This window comes from Chroicocephalus ridibundus, chromosome 2 (assembly GCF_963924245.1).
Source record: "Chroicocephalus ridibundus chromosome 2, bChrRid1.1, whole genome shotgun sequence".
NCBI classification, from domain to species: domain Eukaryota; kingdom Metazoa; phylum Chordata; class Aves; order Charadriiformes; family Laridae; genus Chroicocephalus; species Chroicocephalus ridibundus.
This window is the reverse complement of record NC_086285.1, coordinates 5,307,331-5,325,064: the sequence shown is the minus strand read 5'-3', so window position 1 is coordinate 5,325,064 and position 17,734 is coordinate 5,307,331. Positions and strand designations below refer to the sequence as shown.

Genomic DNA, 17,734 nt, shown 5'->3' with positions numbered 1-17,734 from the left:
TCCCCAGCCCTCTTTTCTGAATGCCATAGGTATTGATCACTCAGAGATAAATATCCACACAGAAACGCTAACTCACCCAACTCAGCAGGGCAATCCCGTTATAAAAATGGGTCACCTGCAGCACACCCTTAATGAGAGCCCAGCTCAGAAGTAATGTTCGTGTATGCCCAGAAATCATATTTTAAATTAATGAGACACTTCAAAGAAGTCTTAAACTAAAGAACAAAAAAAATTATAATCTGATAAGACTTCTTTTCCTCTGCCCTGACCTCCCAGGGAATAACCTGAATTTGATAAAGCTTTGTGAACAAAGGACACCCAAAAATGAGGTCTGGGAAACTCAGAGGCACATTAACAGAGGCACATTCTGCAAGAGCAACAGACTGATGGGACTGTGGCCTCTTGTAAAAACACCTCATGTCTCTGTAATCAGGCATTCAAGTAGGTTCCACCTCCCAAGAATTAATTACACTGACAGCAGGGGACACTACTTACCTCACCATTCAAGAAGCAGTAAAATACTGACACAAAGAAACCCTGGAAAGAATAGAAAGCAGTCAATTATTAGGTAAGTATTTTACCACGCAAAATCGGGGATGGAGCTTTATCCTGGGCTCATCCTAAGCAAAGCCACAATCTTGTTGAGATCATCCACTTCTAGACAGATGAAATCTTTACCCTACAACTTTATGAGTGTCTTGCAGCTCACAGGTGAGATATGAGAGCTAGAATCTAGACAGCCCTTCCACTGATAGAGGGGATTGCCACTTCAGTTGTCCTAAACCATGTCTAGAGCTTCCAGCTGCCTCCCCAGAATGGCACAGACCCCTCACAGGTGCTATGTCATGCCTGCCGGCTCTTTGAGGATGTTGCAGACACTTCCAGGGCGCTGTGAAATGGCTTGAGATGGTCTTGTGTGGGCAAGTATGTCATCAGGTTGCTTACATTCATCTGAGCTGAATTGCCCTGTGGCATCTATTGACAGCAGTGACTAGACCCCTGTAATGACTGCAAAGATTGTAATGACCATAATGGAAGCTCAGACGACAACATGATGACACTTTCATCTCTAGCCCTGTGAGTGGAAGCCTACCCATTCTGCTTCCAACAATGGACTGTAATTACTGTCACCATACAGGAGAGATTCCCTGTGCTTGCTTTCTTACATATGCCTTCATAACACTAACAATAAAATAAGCAGTGTAGCAGGTTTTGAGACACTGAGCATCAGCAGATAAAAAATACAATTAATTTTAGGGAATTAATAATGTGGATTGTTTCACTGGTAAAGGCTAAAGGTTCTTTGTTCACAGATTAAAAGGGATATTTTTCATTTTGGATATTCAGTTGTGATTTCTGGTGGGATGCTCGGTGTTTCAAATCTAAATATGCAATCAGTAAAAACAGTAATCCAAAGATCAAAACTTTTGTAAACCATAACCCCAGATATGGCTTGACAGAATGCGTGCTGTATATTTGTATTGATATCCTGCCTATCAGAGTGCTTGTTCCTGCAGATATCAGAGGTAAAACATTAATGCCAAACATAGTTCCACCCTAGTTCAAGAAGGCTTTTAAGCAGAGGTAAAGCTGTTGGACACACCTAAGCAGAAATGTGTGGCTAAACACCATTCAAGGTCTTCAGTCACTTTTGGTTTGGTGTGAAATCCAGAAAGATGGGGCAATTAATCATGTCCCACTACCTTCTACATCCTGGCAGAACTCCTATTAAATTCAGGAGAGAGAGGAGATAGGTAGGAGTTCTCAGTTGGTACGGTCCAGTGGCTGAGTGCAGGCACCATTGCACGAGAGCTGGAGCGGGAGGCCGGGGAATATAGCTAACGTCTTAATCAAGCGAGCCCAACAGGTAGAAGTCATTTCCCTTTGTTTGGGCAACATCTTGTCTAAGTCTCAGCTCACTGTCTGCTCTGTGAAGACAGAGGTGCCTTGGGAGAGTGATTCATCATCCTCTCTCAGGCAGTTTAGGATAGAATGAAACATCATTTCTGTCTCCTTTGACTTTAGACGGAGCCCCAGTGAGGAGCTGTAGCTATAGACTGAATGTAGTGCTGATGTTAAGGGAGATGAATCCCCCCAGTACACACCTGAGAGGAGATCTCCACTCCATAAGACATGCTTATATATCTATTACATAAGCACGACCAAAGCTGAGCTATTTTCAACTAATATTTCTATCATGGACTTCATTGCCGTAAGTTTCATAGCTGAAAAGCACTAAGAATCCTTTCAACAGTACCTGACACCAGCTGTAAACTTGCTCGCTTACCTGAAAAGACTGCAGGAAGGAATTGAAATAGATGAAGACGATCTGGGAAATGTCATCTTCACCAGGGTTGACAAAGAAAAGCATATAGGTGATGCCTAGCAGAGGCAGAAGAACTAACGTGGCCTTGACTGCCTTCCTGTGGGCAGGAAACAGAAAACACACGTGAACACAAGAAAGACATTTTTTCACTGAAAGGGTTATTAAACATTGGAATAGGCTGCCCAGGGAGGTGGTGGATTCACCATCCCTGGAGGTGTTTAAAAAAAGGGTAGATGGGGCACTTAGGGACATGGTTTAGAAGTGGCTCTTGTCAGGGTAGGCTAAAGGTTGGACTCGATGATCTTAAAGGTCCCTTCCAACCTCAACAATTCTATGATTCTATGATTCTAAGAACAACTGCGTTATCTGTACCGCTGTAGGCTGCCGCTCTCGAGGCATGCTGCTAGAGCACGTGCTGGGGACAGCAGGGGAAGCCTATACTTGCATAATGACCAAATAATTTAAGCTTTTTCTCAGGAGGACATCCAGATTTTAGATACTTCTCAGCCTGCCTGCACAGGAACAGTCCCAGGGTTTGTGACCAGCTTATTCTGTAACCCCAGGCGGAGGCTCCTGGTGTCCTCAGGCAATGAAGAACTCAGTTTTCTCGGGGCTCAGGAAAGGATATTTAAGGGAGCCTGACCACAAGTCTGAAAGGCTGGTTAGAGTTTAGCACGGGAGCAAGGAAAGAATGACAGCCTCCACTTTGGGTTGAGAAGGCACAGGTGAGTTTGCTAGTTAAGACTTTCTCACCAGTGTCTGACCACTTGGAGAAACATGTTCTGGGAAAGCCTTTGCCTTTGATTCCTGTTATTTGTCCCCACACCCCGAACTCCAGGGTACAAATGGGAACCTTTTTTATATCCTTCCCTTTCTCTCTCTTCTTCCTCCAGACACTTTTCTGTCCTATCAGTGAGACTTGCATTAATCTGAAGGCTTGAGACTCTCTGCAGGTTTGGTGAGTGATTTCTTATACCTCAGGGTGATGTGGTAAGCACACAACTTAGCTGCTGACCAGGGCAGGAATGCTGTGCCCATGAGACCTGCTCTATGCCCATCTTTTGATTCTGTCCGGGGTGTAAATGCTTTCTCTCTCTCTGCAACACCTACACACCCAACTCAATTGCTTAGGGCTGTCTTATAAATAATAAACAAGCAGGTGGTGCACAAGGAACCACAAGTGATTATTAACAGAATTATTAGGGGCTAATCTTTATTGTTGGTGCCATAATAGTGTCTTGGGATGTCAACTGCAGAACAGCACCTTAGATACTGTGCAAACACAGAAGGCTGCAATTTTGCTAAGTCTGTATAAATCTCTGTATAATGCCGTAAAAGGTGGATAAAGACAGGTAGGTAGGCAGGCAGAGGAGCACAAAAACATTGCCGGTGTCAGGATAGAGTGACATTCTTAACAAAGTGGCTGCCACTTCATTTAATACTTGCTTAAGAAACGTTTGGAGTACTCAGCTTTAGACCAGTAAGGCTTGCCACAGGCTCTCCTGGAATTATATGGCTTTCTATTTAGGCTGTGAAAAAGAAGATTCCCACCCAGAGCTTGTAGCGAGGATAAGATCACCGTCAGCTGTTCAAGGATGAGGCAGTTACTTTAGATTGCTTCAGAATCTAATATTTCTAATGCTCCCTGCAAACTGCAGAAGGGATAAAAATGTACCGAGATTTGAATCAGGGCTTTTTCATTCTAGTTTTAGTTTAATGGCATGAGGTTTGAGCATGAAAAAAGGGGTGTTTTTCTCCTTCATTTCTCAGGAAATGTGCAAAGAGTCTGAAGAAGAAAACACTGCATTAACTTTACATTTGTCCCCAAACCTCAGACAGGAGTAAAAGGAAGGAATCAGGCAAAACAACAAAACGCCGTGACTGCGGCAAAACTGCCTCCAAACGTAAGAGCAGGCTGATTTGAGGACATCAAGATTCAAGCCTGAGCTTGATACGCTGAGATTTTATCTAGAAATGATTTAGAGGATTGTGACCCATCTTACTCCACAAAAACTGTGCAGTTTCCCAGTGTGAGGTCCTGTCTGTCCATAAATGCTCCAAACACTTTGCAAGATACTGCAAATGGTGAGAGAATAAGGGCAGTCAGCATCTCCTGATCCCTAAGAATTTGCTTTTGGAGTGTTTAGGCTGATGTATACCAGAACGGACCAGGCCACCTTCCTTCTACTGTCCTGGGATAAACATTCCTGTTTTCTCCTTTCTGCTATACTAGTGCTGGTGAGGTTGCAGAGTCAGGCAGCTCAGGAAGCTGATCCACTTGAGAAGCTGGCCCCTATAAAGGTAATTATTAGTTAAGGATCAGTTCTGTGATGCAACCCACTGAGTGGTTGCAGGAATGCTGGTACCAGCTGAAGGGAGAGGGCACAAGTGCTCCTCATTCCCACCCCCTACACTTTAGAAAGAACATTGAACCCTACTGGAAATACCTGTATGCGCACAGTAATCATTAGTAAAGATATACCTATTGATTACAGACACCATATGAATGTTTTGGCCCAGGCTCTGTTCTTCTTTTACTTCTGATTCTGCTAGGATATTAGCATGAACAAGGACCTTCATATGCATATGATTAATAGGGAAGTCTTGATATTGTATTGTTCTGCATCTACAAAGCTGGAGACTGGGACAGAGAAGCAATCTAGTGTGGGGACTGAACAGTTCATAGAATCATAGAATCATAGAAACTTCATGGTTGGAAAGGACCTTTGAGATCATTGAGTCCAACCATATACACACCAAAAAAAAAACCCCCAAAAACGCCAAAACCACACAAACCACAAACAAACAACCTACAATTTCAGCCACTAGAGCATGCCCTGAAATGCCAAATCTAGATGTTTCTTAAATACCTCTAGGGATGGTGACTCAACCCCCTCCCTGGGCAGGCTGTTCCAGTGCCTGACCACTCTTTCAGTAAAGTAATTCCTCCTAATAGCTAATTTAAACCTCCCCTGCTGCAACTTCAGACCATTTCCTCTGGTCCTGTCATTATTCACCTGGGAGAAGAGGTCAACACCCACCTCTCTACAGCCTCCTTTCAGGGAGTTGTAGAGGGCAATGAGGTCTCCCCTCAGCCTCCTCTTCTCCAAGCTAAACATGCCCAGCTCCCTCAGCCTCTCCTCATATGACCTGGTCTCCAGACCCCTCACCAGCCTGGTAGCTCTCCTCTGGACACGCTCCAGCACCTCAATGTCCCTCTTGTACAGGGGGGCCCAGAACTGAGCACAGCACTCGAGGTGAGGCCTCACCAGTGCCGAGTACAGAGGCACAGTCACTTCCCTACTCCTGCTGGCCACGCCATTCCTGATACAAGCCTTGTATCCAACTGCTGAAGCCAGTTCTGCACTGGTTCTCCAGATTAGTTGAATGAATGGTCTAGTCATCGGTGAAAGGAGTTATGATATGTTTATAGATTATAATACATATGCTTGAGTACATATGAAAATTGACAGAATTCCTGTCCTCACTTGAAATCGAAGCCTTCAGATTTCAGTGGAAGGGGGAAATTTCAGGTGTGTGTTGGGGCGTGTGGAAGCCTGAAGGAGGTACAGAGGCTGGTGTAAACGTCTCTGTGCCTGTACGCCTGGGCTGTTGGCATTGTTGGACACTGAAACGGAGTGGACAGAAAAAATGCTGGCACGCTTTAAGAGGTAGCCTACAAAAATAAATACTGTGTTCCTAACTGTGTGATCTCAAGGGGCAGGAAAGACACTCTCTGAGATAACAGCAGCATCTGGAAAGACGAAGATGGGACCAGAACAGGGCAGGAAAAGCAGTTCTTTAACACCACAAACAGCAAGAAGCACCAGCTGACTTACCTGTACTGTATTGTTTCTGAAGTGGTTGAAGCTCTCAGCTTCGTCATTAAAATCCTAACTATGTTAAATAGAAATACAAAATTTATCTGGAAAAGAAGGAAGAGAGAGGGAAAAAAAATAACACCAGTCAGTCAAACAGTGCTTGAAGGATGTGATTACACCTCAAAAGGCACATTTTGCAATTACAACCTGATTGAGAACAGCCTCTTGGCTTTACTATTGATTGCAACAGACTCAAAAGTTTACTAGAAATATCAGATTATGCAGCAAATACCCAACAGCTATTAATGTTTTCAAAGCAGCAATGAAAATGGAGTGAAAAATTAATGGTCCCAGCAAGGAACTTATTTTTACTCCCTTTTACTCCTTTCATGGGTGCCACAAGGAACAACTAAGGGTGGGATTTATTTGATTTTTTGGCTCTGTCTCTGGCTCAGCTCATCGAGGCTCCCTGCGTGGAGTATTTGGCAGCACTGCGCTGCATTGATCTGGCAGGCGTTTGAAACCATCCTCCCATTCCACAGCGGGCGGTAATGGTTAGGTAGGGCTCCCTGGCCCCACAGTACAAGACTGCATTGCAGAGATCTGAATGTGAGCTAGTCACACTGGACCCCCTTTGTATTCAGTGGAGGCAATAGATTACACTCTGCAAGAGACATTTAAAATACAGCAGATGAATCATACCTGAAAAATGCCTATTTTTTGCACTTTCTTTAAAGGTGAGATGGTGGATTTGCCACTTCCCTCTTTAATCTGCTGTGCTAGATAATTATTTCTGTTACTATCTCACCGCTGAGAATTGAGGTTTGCTCTAATTACTGTTGTTGTAGCATCTGCTAGCGAGCTTTTTACATAAGTTTTCTCTCAGTGTAAACAGGAAAGGAAAAAAAAAAAACCCACCTGAAAAGAAGATTCTGATTTGTGAGCAGCAGAAGGATTTGGCACCTAGGAGCAAGTTTTGGGTTGCTTTCAACACATAAAGTAGGGTAGCTTACAACATACTGATCTGTCTCAAAATTCTTCGCGATGTATACGGTCAGAAATACAGAATTGTTATCTCGGGATTGCTGAGGTCACAACCTAAGCTTGTGAGAAGATATTTATCTCACACCCATCTCCAGAGTCCCAGGGCTCTTGGCATTTTGCAGTCTATGAATGGAATAATTCTGTGATTGACTTCCAACTATTTATGAACCCTGTAGCAGAGCTGCCAATTAAAAAGCATTCTCAAAATATGCTCTTTTTTTTTTTTTCCCCCGTGCAATGTGCTATATTTCAATGATTACAGTTTCTTGGCATCCATCATACCATTCTCTGCGGTTACTGTAACATGGCTCATAACAAATGGTGCAATAAGCACCTGAATAGGCGCTGGCAGCGTTGGGAATTATGTACATTAAACACTTATTATGTGAGATACAAAAATGCTGCTCTAGGAGTCAACGTGACATTTTTTGAAATGATTTTCTTAGCAGAGCAGGGCTTTAGGGAGTGTAAGAAATAAATAAAACAGTGCAGTTTGTATACTTGCTCTTGCTAGAATTTTCTTTGTCATATTTAAGATCTTGAGGTCAAACAGGTCTCACTTTATTTATCAGAGACAAAAACTGCTTCATATCACTGGTTTGACTTGAATCTTAAACTCCTCACTTTGGTGGTTGCACCGTTCCTCAATACCAGAAAGAGAAATGTTCAGGCAGTGTCTACTGAGGGGGGTGGGGGTGATCTTCACCCATAGAAAGAAAACATCTGCCTCAAATTCTGCTACCAAATCTTGAGGTTCCTCATCAGCTCAGGATCAGGTTTGGGTTACTTCTATTAAGGATGCAAAAAAGGCACCAATCCAAAACTAGCCACTTTTGCAATCATAATGGAAGGTGCCCAATGGAATTATAGACTCTTAGGCAAGGGCAAGTTCCAAAAAACTAATCACATGGGATTAACATGATGAACGGGATAGGAGAAAGCATTTCAAGTTTCTGAGTCCTACTTTGATGTGACAGCAGGGAACTTGAAATTCACATTGCCACAGGCTGCATCAGAAAAATTAGGGATCTTCTCTGAAATTAAATTGCAGAAGTGTGATTCATCAATCCAGAAGGAGAATTGGTAGCTGAAAAGTTTGGGAGTTACTTCATTAGAAATACTCTTATTCTATATAAATCAGTTTTTCATTCTCCCACTCTTTTGCCTGGGCTCCCCTATCCAAGGGTTGCAGGAAGAAAACAATGATGATACACACAAAGGATGTACTAATACTTCTCACCTAGGTTTTCAAGTATATTTGCACTGATCCCCGGTGACAGCTGGCTTGCTCATCTGGTTGGCAGCATTAATACTGATTGTCTCAGTTGAAGCTCAGTATGTGCTGCGTACCACCCCAGAATCACAGAATGGCAGGTGTTGGAAGGGACCTTTCCAGATCATCTAGTCCAATACCCCGGCCAACGCAGGGTCACCCAGAGCAGGTGGCACAGGAATACGTCCAGGTGGGTTTTGAATATCTCCAGAGAAGGAGACTCTACCACCTCTCTGGGCAGCCTGTTCCAGTGCTCTGGAACAAAGTAAAGAAGTTTTTCCTTCAAGTAAAGAAGTTTTTCCTCATGTTCAGATGGGATCTCCTGTGTTCCACTTTGTGCCTTGTCCCATTGCTGGGCACCACTGAAGAGTCTGGCTCCATCTTCTTGACACCTGCCCTTTAGATATCGATAAGCATCGATGAGATCCCCTCTCAGTCTTCTCTTCTAAATGGACCCAGGTCTCAGCCTCTCCTAATAAGAGAGATGCTCCAGTCCCCTGATCATTTTTGTAGCCCTCCACTGGACTCTCTCCAGTAGTTCCTTGTCTTCCTTGAACCCAGGAGCCCAGAACTGGACACAGCACTCCAGGTGCAGCCTCACCAAGGCGGAGTAGAGGGGGAGGATGACCTCCCTCGACCTGCTGACTACACTCTTTTTAATGCACCCCAGGACACCATTGGCCTTCTTGGCCACCAGGGCACATTGCTGGCTCATGGGCAACTTGTTGTCCACCAGGACTCCCAGGTCTCTTTCCACCGAGCTGCTTTCCAGCAGGTCACCCCCAACCTGTACTGGTGCATGGGGTTATTCCTTCCTAGGTGCAGCACCCTACACTTGCCCTTGTTGAACTTCATTAGGTTCCTCTCTGCCCAACTTTCCAGCCTGTCTAGGTCTCAGCAGCACAGCCTTCTGGTGTATGAGCCACCAAAAGCTGAGCATCCCAACAGAGACCACATTCAGGGAGACAATTCAGCTACTGAAGCACAGACCACAGTACCATTTGGGACATTTTTGCATAGCTAAGGCCTGTGAGTGGCACTGGTACACGTGACACAGGGCTGGTCAGAGACCACATCTGTCTACAGCAGCTCAGCAAGGCAGATACATTGGTGGTCACTTTTAACAAGCTACCCAGGTGTCAGAGGAAAGCCTGCCAGGGACATTATTTCTACAATATTTTCTAGGAGAGAGGAACACTGAAGCCAGAACAGGCGTATTGGCCACTCAGCCTGAGTCCTCTTCCTAGCTCTTGCATTGAATATGCTGCATATCCTCAGTCATGTGGGCAGTGTTCAAGCCTGTGGGTCTGAAGAAAGACACTAAAATCCACCTGAAGACATACTCAGTAATCTCGTGTCTGCATTTCAGAGTGACTGTCACCCTGCCTCTTCCGTTAGTGTTTGTTGTGATGTACTTGTCAAAAAGGTGGATGGTCTCACAAACATCTTATTGCTATACTGTTTTCCTTCTATCTTTCTCCCAAAGTTCTCCTTTGCTGGGCAATCTTTCAAATGCTGGAGAGGATGCTTTAGGTGTCATGCCTGCAATAAAACTGAGTAGTCTGGTAGACAGCCCTAAGGCTAACCCCGAACCCCTGAGTTATTTTCCACCAGCTCGTTTAATAACCGATGGAGAAAAATAGCCACTTTTACATTATAGGTCCTCCTGTCTATTTGAGATGTTTGCTTCAGCATGAGATGACTCTTCCCACTTTGAAGTGCCCCTTTATGTGACTTGCACAGACAGACCTGTCGGGAGGGCATATATTATAGGGCTGTATTACAGGGTTGCATTTAGTTGCCTAAACACAGTGACTGAGAGCCATTTTGGGTGCCGTGGTGTATCCTGCCTGACCTCAAACTACTACTTCGGACAGCATGGGCTTCCTAGAGGAGCTGTATCCTCTCTGCCAGACCCACGTGGGGCTTATAGAGCACCTGAAAAGATACTGTGCACCTATGTTTAGAAAAGATCTCTCATCTGAGTTAGATTGAATAAAGCCTATCTTGATATTCTTAACGTTTCCCAATGGAATGGCTGTGAATACAAAGTCATGCTGATTTTTGGAAAAGCATGAAGGAAAAGAAGACGACTTCTTTGGCTAATGGTTGGCTGCCTGAACCCATCTGGCACTTTGGTGCTACAGTAATAACTTTCGTTTACAGAAAATCTGTCCCACTGCTCACCCAGGGCTCCAGAATCAGCGATCCCAAATTCCACCTTACCTAACTTCAGAAACAACCTCAGACCTGGGAATTTTATTGCCTGTCCTGACCCTCATAAATGGCTGCTCTGTAAATAGCAAACCTGGATTCAAACTCCTCTGGATTCTTAGGGAGGGTCCCAAATTTAAACTGCTCTGAACTCCAGACCTAACGTTTACTCACACAATTACACTTTGCTAACATTTAATATACGAATTTAAAACGCCCGTCAAAGCCCTGGTAGTCACCTAAGGACAGATGTCACACCCAGTCGTCTGATCACCATGCATACCCTGATGTGTAAAGAAAGAGTGTGAGGACAAATATTCAATGACACTGCCCAAGTACAGAGTCCAGCTTTCAGCAACAGGCAACTCTGAGGACTTTTTGAGAGAGGCATTAGAGACTCATCTCCGTCCCTCGATGAGCTTTTCCTCCCTGAATGGGTCTAATCCATTAACTCAATTTCCTCTTGGTTTCATCTTTACAACACGGAATGTCAGTGAGTACTACACTTGAACAGATCATGAGGAGGAGGAACGAAAGTTAGAAAAGAAAATAAATTTGCCTGAAAAGCAAAGAGAAACCCGTTCCAAGAGAAGGAGGACGGAAAAAAGTAACATAAAATTTGGCCTGTCTTTCCCTGCAAACCAGAGTCTTGTTTTTTTTTTGAAAGGGCTGGTAAATGGGACAAGAGGAAGTAGACAATCCTGGGCTGGCTGGAAGGTACTGGAAAAACAAGCCATACATATCAGCCCAAGAGATAATGGCTGTGACACAAAGAGGAACATCAAGTCTGGAGAATCCTATGGCCCTTTTTATGCATAAAGTAAGGTTAGAAAGATCATTTACATCTCCTTCTGGCTTTAGAATCTATGAATAATGTATGCAGCTCTTTCAAGGTTATGTTTTCCACTTTCTCACAGGGCTACTTTCCGCAGCTGTCACTGCACTGGCACAGGACACGAGCGCAGCCTTTGGCTTGTTACACACAAAGCTCCTGTTACTGGCTTCATCCCACAGGCTTCTTCAGGAAACAGAATAACTAATTCTTCCCCATTCTAGATTAGTTATCTAAGAGAGAAAATTGAAGTGACTTGGCCTTGCCTATAAAGCCATTCCATCACACGAGGATACAAAAAGCATAAGGAGCTGAGTTGGATTGGCATAATTTCATTTTAGATTACTTCTAGGCAGCTGGTTATCCCAGGTTCTATTTATATTCAGTGGAGAGAAACAGGCACTTCTCAACAGTGGTTCACTTGTCATATTTAAAATGAGTGTTTTTGGAAAAATTGTGCTTGGACTTGAACCGGTTGCCCACACAAACCCTCCAGTGATCTCCAGATTGTCGAGGGGTATCCCACCTGAGCTTCAACTGAATGAATGTGGCTGTCTCTACTGAGGATCTGTGATATTATACTACATGAAAGATTAAAAAATGTTTTGAGGTACCACATCAAAAGTTCCGTTTTGTCTCTATTAAGGCTTCTCTGGGAGATCTTTACGACTCTCAAAGGCAGAGCTTAGCAAGCAAAAAATTCCAAGGCAAAAGATGCAAAGGTGGTAACATCAAAATACTTGTTTCTGGTTTTGCCTACTAGAAACTCATTTCAGTGTGTTCAACATTAATGATTTTTTTTAAAAGAACACTCAATTTCAGAAGGACATTTGGCTCAGTAGGACCTTTTAGTAGCACTCAAAGAGGTCTAACCTGAAGATCGTTTTTCACCACATAATCAGATGGATTTTTATTGTCCGTTTGTCCACATTGGGCTGATACCGCAGCTCATAGGGATGATACCTTGAGTTCATTCAGGACAGAAGACACAATCTGGGAATCAAACAGGGAACAGGCTGCTGCACACAGCCTGCAAAAGCTGAAGTCTGAAATGAAAATGGAGCTCTTCTCTCAGCTAGAGAGAACCCATACAGTTCTAGTGACTACCAGATGGATTCTGATATACAAGGAAAGCAGATGAAGCCTCTAGAGTTTATTCCTTTTTTTTATATATATATATATATATACACACACATATATAGTAGCATTTCAAAGGAAGAAAGATCTTACTACTGCAAAGTGAGTTTTCCTAGAAAAGAGCCTCTGTACTGTATCTAGCAAAGTACACAATGATTTGCCAAGGACTTTCTTGTTATTATTGGAGCTGTGTGTCAACAAATTAATTTCTCTAAGAACCGGACAGCTCTAACAAAACCCACACATCAGTTCCATAAATGGAGACTGATGAATGGACATTTAAGAGAAGTAATGATGACAGGCAGTGCATCCTTTTTATTTGTTTTTAATCTCACTTGATATTTTTATTCATTTCTGTTTATACATGTTTTCTGCATCACAATGGAAAATAGAACTAAGGACTTTTCCCTTCATATTTATTGATAGATAAAATGAGTCCAAAGATGAGGACTTGAAGACAGAATAAAACAGCTTATTTCCAACTACAGATGGGAAAGAAGTAGTTTTTATATCTTGCCAGCGCTTTGGAAGTTTAGCGTTTCCATTTCTAAATTGAGAAGAAAATTTAGAGCCCAAAATGGAGTTATAAATCAGTGATCCAAAAAAGCATTTGGACCACCTGTTTTGGCAGTGATGAATTATAATCTGAACATCCAAACCCAGAAGCTCTTTTGAACCAAAAGAAACTTTCCAATAAAAGATTTCAGCCATAAAAATTTTCTGTCATTAAACCCAAGTTCCATTTGAAAGGAAATTTATCTCCCGTAGTGAGATGAAATAGCCAAAATATTCCAAGATGCCCAAAAGAGGGAATGCTGACTGTGAAAGCTTCTTTGCAGTTTTCCTTAAGGGAAACTCAAGCGTTTAAATGGGAAGTCATTAAGCTCTTCTCTTTGGAGAGTTTAATGGGCCACTAGCATTTATTTCGCTCATTTCTGCTGGGCTTCCTATTTAATGCTTCACAGAAAGCTTGTACTTCTGTGCTTCCCAGAATACTTGCTCCTCTTCGCTCCCAGGAAATGTAAATATTATTTTATTTAGATTTTGTATTTTTATGCAGTGTGGTAAAATCTACCCCAGGATTAAGCAACACAAATTGGCAACAGAGCAGTCATTTTAGCTGGAGTATTATATACTGTCATCCTGACCTCAAATGAATAGTCTGCCAGTTTATTAATGCCTTGTTTTAATTGTTCTGTCATACTGTCCATGATTTTCAGACGGGGCCTTTTATCATGAAAGTTTCCCTTTCAGAGGTCAGAGGCATCACAGTGACTCCTTTTGGCATACAGCAAAGTGCTGGAAAATGCTATCTGATCGGGAGTAGTGAAATGCAATTAAGAAGAGTGAGGCATAATGTGGTGGATGGTCGTGATCAGGGAGACTGTGCAAGAGAGTCCCTAGAGCAGCGGTGAGCGACCAACTCTTCAGGCAAGCAGAGCAGGACTACCCACAACCTGAAGATTGTATGGGATGGAGTCGCGTTTTGGTGGAGAAAGGAGAGAATGGTAAATGAACGGACACCTTCTTTACCTGGTGTCTGTGTTACACATCAGCACACCGACCCTTGCCTTTCCCCACACTGTCACCTAAACCCAGTCCTCATTGGGATCACACTATTTCCTCACTAGAGCCCTGCATCGTGCATGAGCACGTCCACAGCCTCTTTCCCCACCTGTGAGCCTCTTACTACTGTGCTGGTGCTTCCGTCTCTCCTGAAACATCCTGTATTCAAAAAGCTGTGTTAAAGAAACACACCACAGCTCACTGGAATGACCGCTCAAGTCAACTGGCATGGCATCTCTAGTCACATGTGACTCAACAGGGCTTCACGGAATCACGGAATTTTTCAGAGCTGGAAGGGACCTCTAAAGCTCATCTAGTCCAACTCCCCTGCTAAAGCAGGATTGCCCAGAGCACATTACTCAGGACCGCATCCAAGTGAGTCTTGAAAGTCTCCAGAGGAGGGGACTCCACAGCCTCCCTGGGCAGCCTGTTCCAGTGCTCTGTCACCCTCACCGTAAAGAAGTTTTTTCTCTCCAATTGTTTCTCCTGACAAGCAAGGAATACACTGAATGTTGCAACACCAGTAAACACATACCCTTGCAAAAATAACAATGGCATACAGAGAGTTCTTGCCTGGACAAGAACTGGTTCTAGCCCCCGACAACCAACTCATCACATCATCACACTGAAAATGACCAAGATGACATGACAGCCTAAAACATGGGCGTACTGCTGTGAGTACTTCACCGGGCAGTTCCCCAGGACGGGCAGGTTCAAGTTGCCATGTGCTGACAGTAAGAACCACAAGAGAAGACTCAAGAGAGAGTCTTCCTCCAAAGAGGAACCATCCAGCAATTCGCTGATGAATTGTGATTTCCTATCTGGAAAGTAGTCTGCGTAAGACTTGACAGAATGAATTTTGGAGAAAGTTTGCTGGGCAACTGCTGCTGGTCATATGAGTTTCTTATTGGCTGTGGAACTCCTCACAAATGGAATTAGAACTTATCGAAAGAAAGAGGCATTGCAGGAGTGTACATGGGATTGGACACCTTGTTTGACAGTACTGACTGCACAGCTACAAAATGTAAACAACAACAAGACAGTAACAGCAACGATGGCAAAATTGGAGATAAATTCTGGATGGATTGTAATCAAATTAACATATTAACTTTATCCTGTGTGTAACTATGACAGCATGCTTGCAAATCAGTGAAAATTATGATAATTATCTTCTAAGAAAAATTCAGGGATGTCAACAGTTTGCAGGTCATGAACTACAACCGTGGTAGCAGTGGAAGAACTGGGAAAGAAATTTAAAAAAATCAATAGGAGAACTAAATTAATCAGCAATCCAGTGGTTGAGAAAAAACATAAGCCAGTCAGACAGGAAGGAGAAGGGAAAGTGAAAAAGATATATAAATAATAATTTAAAAAATAATCTCAGTCTCTGAACAGAACAATGCAGAAATGGAAGCATACGTGTGAAAAGAGTCAGCAGAAACTAAGAAATTATTCAGAGAAGCAATTATATCAACAAGGAAGATGCTTGCACGGAAGTAGGGAATGCCTTTCAGAAAATAACAAAAATGAAATACATACAGAGATATATATAGGTGCAATGCTTCTATATATAAAATGGGAAGTGAACAAACCTGTATGACTTTTTTAGAAGATTAAAAGAAAGGAACTGTAGCAATGTGGGCTGCAACTTTTGAGTGGAGTGTTACAGTCACTCAAAAGGAAGTGAAGATCAAGATTAAGATCTTACCAGATTTTATTTATTGGATGATATCAGAAAGGAATGGATTCCATAAATATTGGTTAAGTTGCTTAATAAACCTATTTCCCCTACCTGTCATACTTTTAAAGACATATTGGAAAAAGGTGTATGTAACAGGATGGCAGAAAGACAGCTCTGCTCTTCAGAAGTGTAAGGAAAAAAAAGGAAAAAAAAAGGAAAAAAAAAGTGTGAACACTGTACAGTATCATTACAGTGATGAATTAGGACACAGAATGGGAAGAATTATTGAGTCAAGTCTTATAGCTGTTGTAATCAGTTGTATTGAAACATCCTTTGCACATGTGGGCAATATTAAATAATTTGTTACTATTCCTTTATTCTACAGGAAGACAGCTAATGAAGCCTACTTCTATGAAGTCCTGTTAATTTAGCTTAAACATATTAATGGTCACTTATGACAGTTTCGTTTTTGTCAATATTACTGATAAGCTTAAGCACCTCCACTCTCCTCTGGGACATACCTGTAAAAAACACCGTACCTTTCCACAGCCTTGGTTCTGAAAAACTAAACAAACTCAGATATTTACTGAAACTTTCTCCATGACATGGTCTTCTAGAACATCAGCCAGTGATGGGTATATATAAGATATTGCTATATCCCACAACCTGAAGCCGAGCTGGAGCTGGACAAATTCTTTGCAAGCACTGTGAAAAAGAGCGTTTGTAGAAATAACGTGTAAATGGTAAGAACTGCATGGTTTGTGAAGTGCTCCGAAAGAGTCAGCACGGGGACAAGGGATATCCAGCGAATAGTCTACTCAGGTTTCTGAAAGGAATCAGAATTTGTTTCTCCAAAGGCCCTTGTAGAAATTTGGCTGTTAGAGGTTTGGAGGGAAGAGCATTATATAGAAATACAAGACAGAAATGATAGGAATACATATATATATATATATATATATGTGGTCTGCTTTCTCAATGGAGACAGGCTACTGATAGATCTGTGTTGTTTTACGTAGACCTTAGTGGTCTATAAAAGGGAATGAAGAGCAGGATGACAGATTTTTAGTGACACTAAGCTACCCAGGATAGCAAAAATAAAAGCTGATTGCCAAGAGGTGTATAGGGACTCACAACACTAAGTGACCAGGCAAAAACACTGCACATGAGATCACATAATATAAAGGTAACACAACGGGGAAGTAAAGCAATCTTAACTTTACATGAAGAGTTATGAGCTCTGGGTATTTTCATTCACAAAAGAAATGTTGGAATTACACTGGCTAGCTCCCTGAAAACTTCATCTTGGTTCCCAGTGGTACTCAAGAAAGGGAACAAAAATGTGTGGAATTACTGAGAAACAAAAAGAAAATAAAACGGAGAATAGGATGCTGCTATAAAATTACATTTGTGCGGTCACACCTTGAGTAGTGGGGCAAGCTTTGATCTTGCCACCACAAAAATCCTGCATCGTTACTGATTAGCACATCATAAAGACCACGTCGGTACACGTGTCAGCTGTGTCCTGAGCAAAATTCCACACTGCAGTAAGGATGAGCGTATCTTCAGAAGGACACTTAACTCTTCTACAGCACTTGTCGTCCAGGAATCTCAAAGCTTTTTACAAAGGAAGATAAGTATCATTAAGCTTGCTTTATAGCTGGGGAAACTGAGAACTAGAGCAGCAATCTAACTTGTTCAAAAGTAAATAACTGATGAAGGCAGAGGCAGAAGTGAACTCCAAGTCTCCCTATCAGCTCATATACCCACTTATGCCAGCAGTTAATTGATTGTGGTGAATTATTTTCAACGAGACCCAAAAAGCAGAGGTTAGAAAACTGTT

General features: G+C 42.5%; 1 protein-coding gene across 2 annotated transcripts in view; it reads right to left on the bottom strand.

Moving 5' to 3' along the window:
* CRHR2 (corticotropin releasing hormone receptor 2) overlaps positions 1–17,734 on the bottom strand; it is a 167,685-nt gene that overhangs the window by 13,644 nt on the left and 136,307 nt on the right. For both annotated transcript variants that reach the window (XM_063324316.1, XM_063324317.1), the window contains 3 exons: positions 6,166–6,251; positions 2,288–2,423; positions 496–537 (listed from right to left, as the gene is read on the bottom strand). In XM_063324316.1, the coding sequence (XP_063180386.1) occupies positions 496–537; positions 2,288–2,423; positions 6,166–6,251 (264 nt within the window). The remainder of the gene's footprint in view (positions 1–495; positions 538–2,287; positions 2,424–6,165; positions 6,252–17,734) is intronic.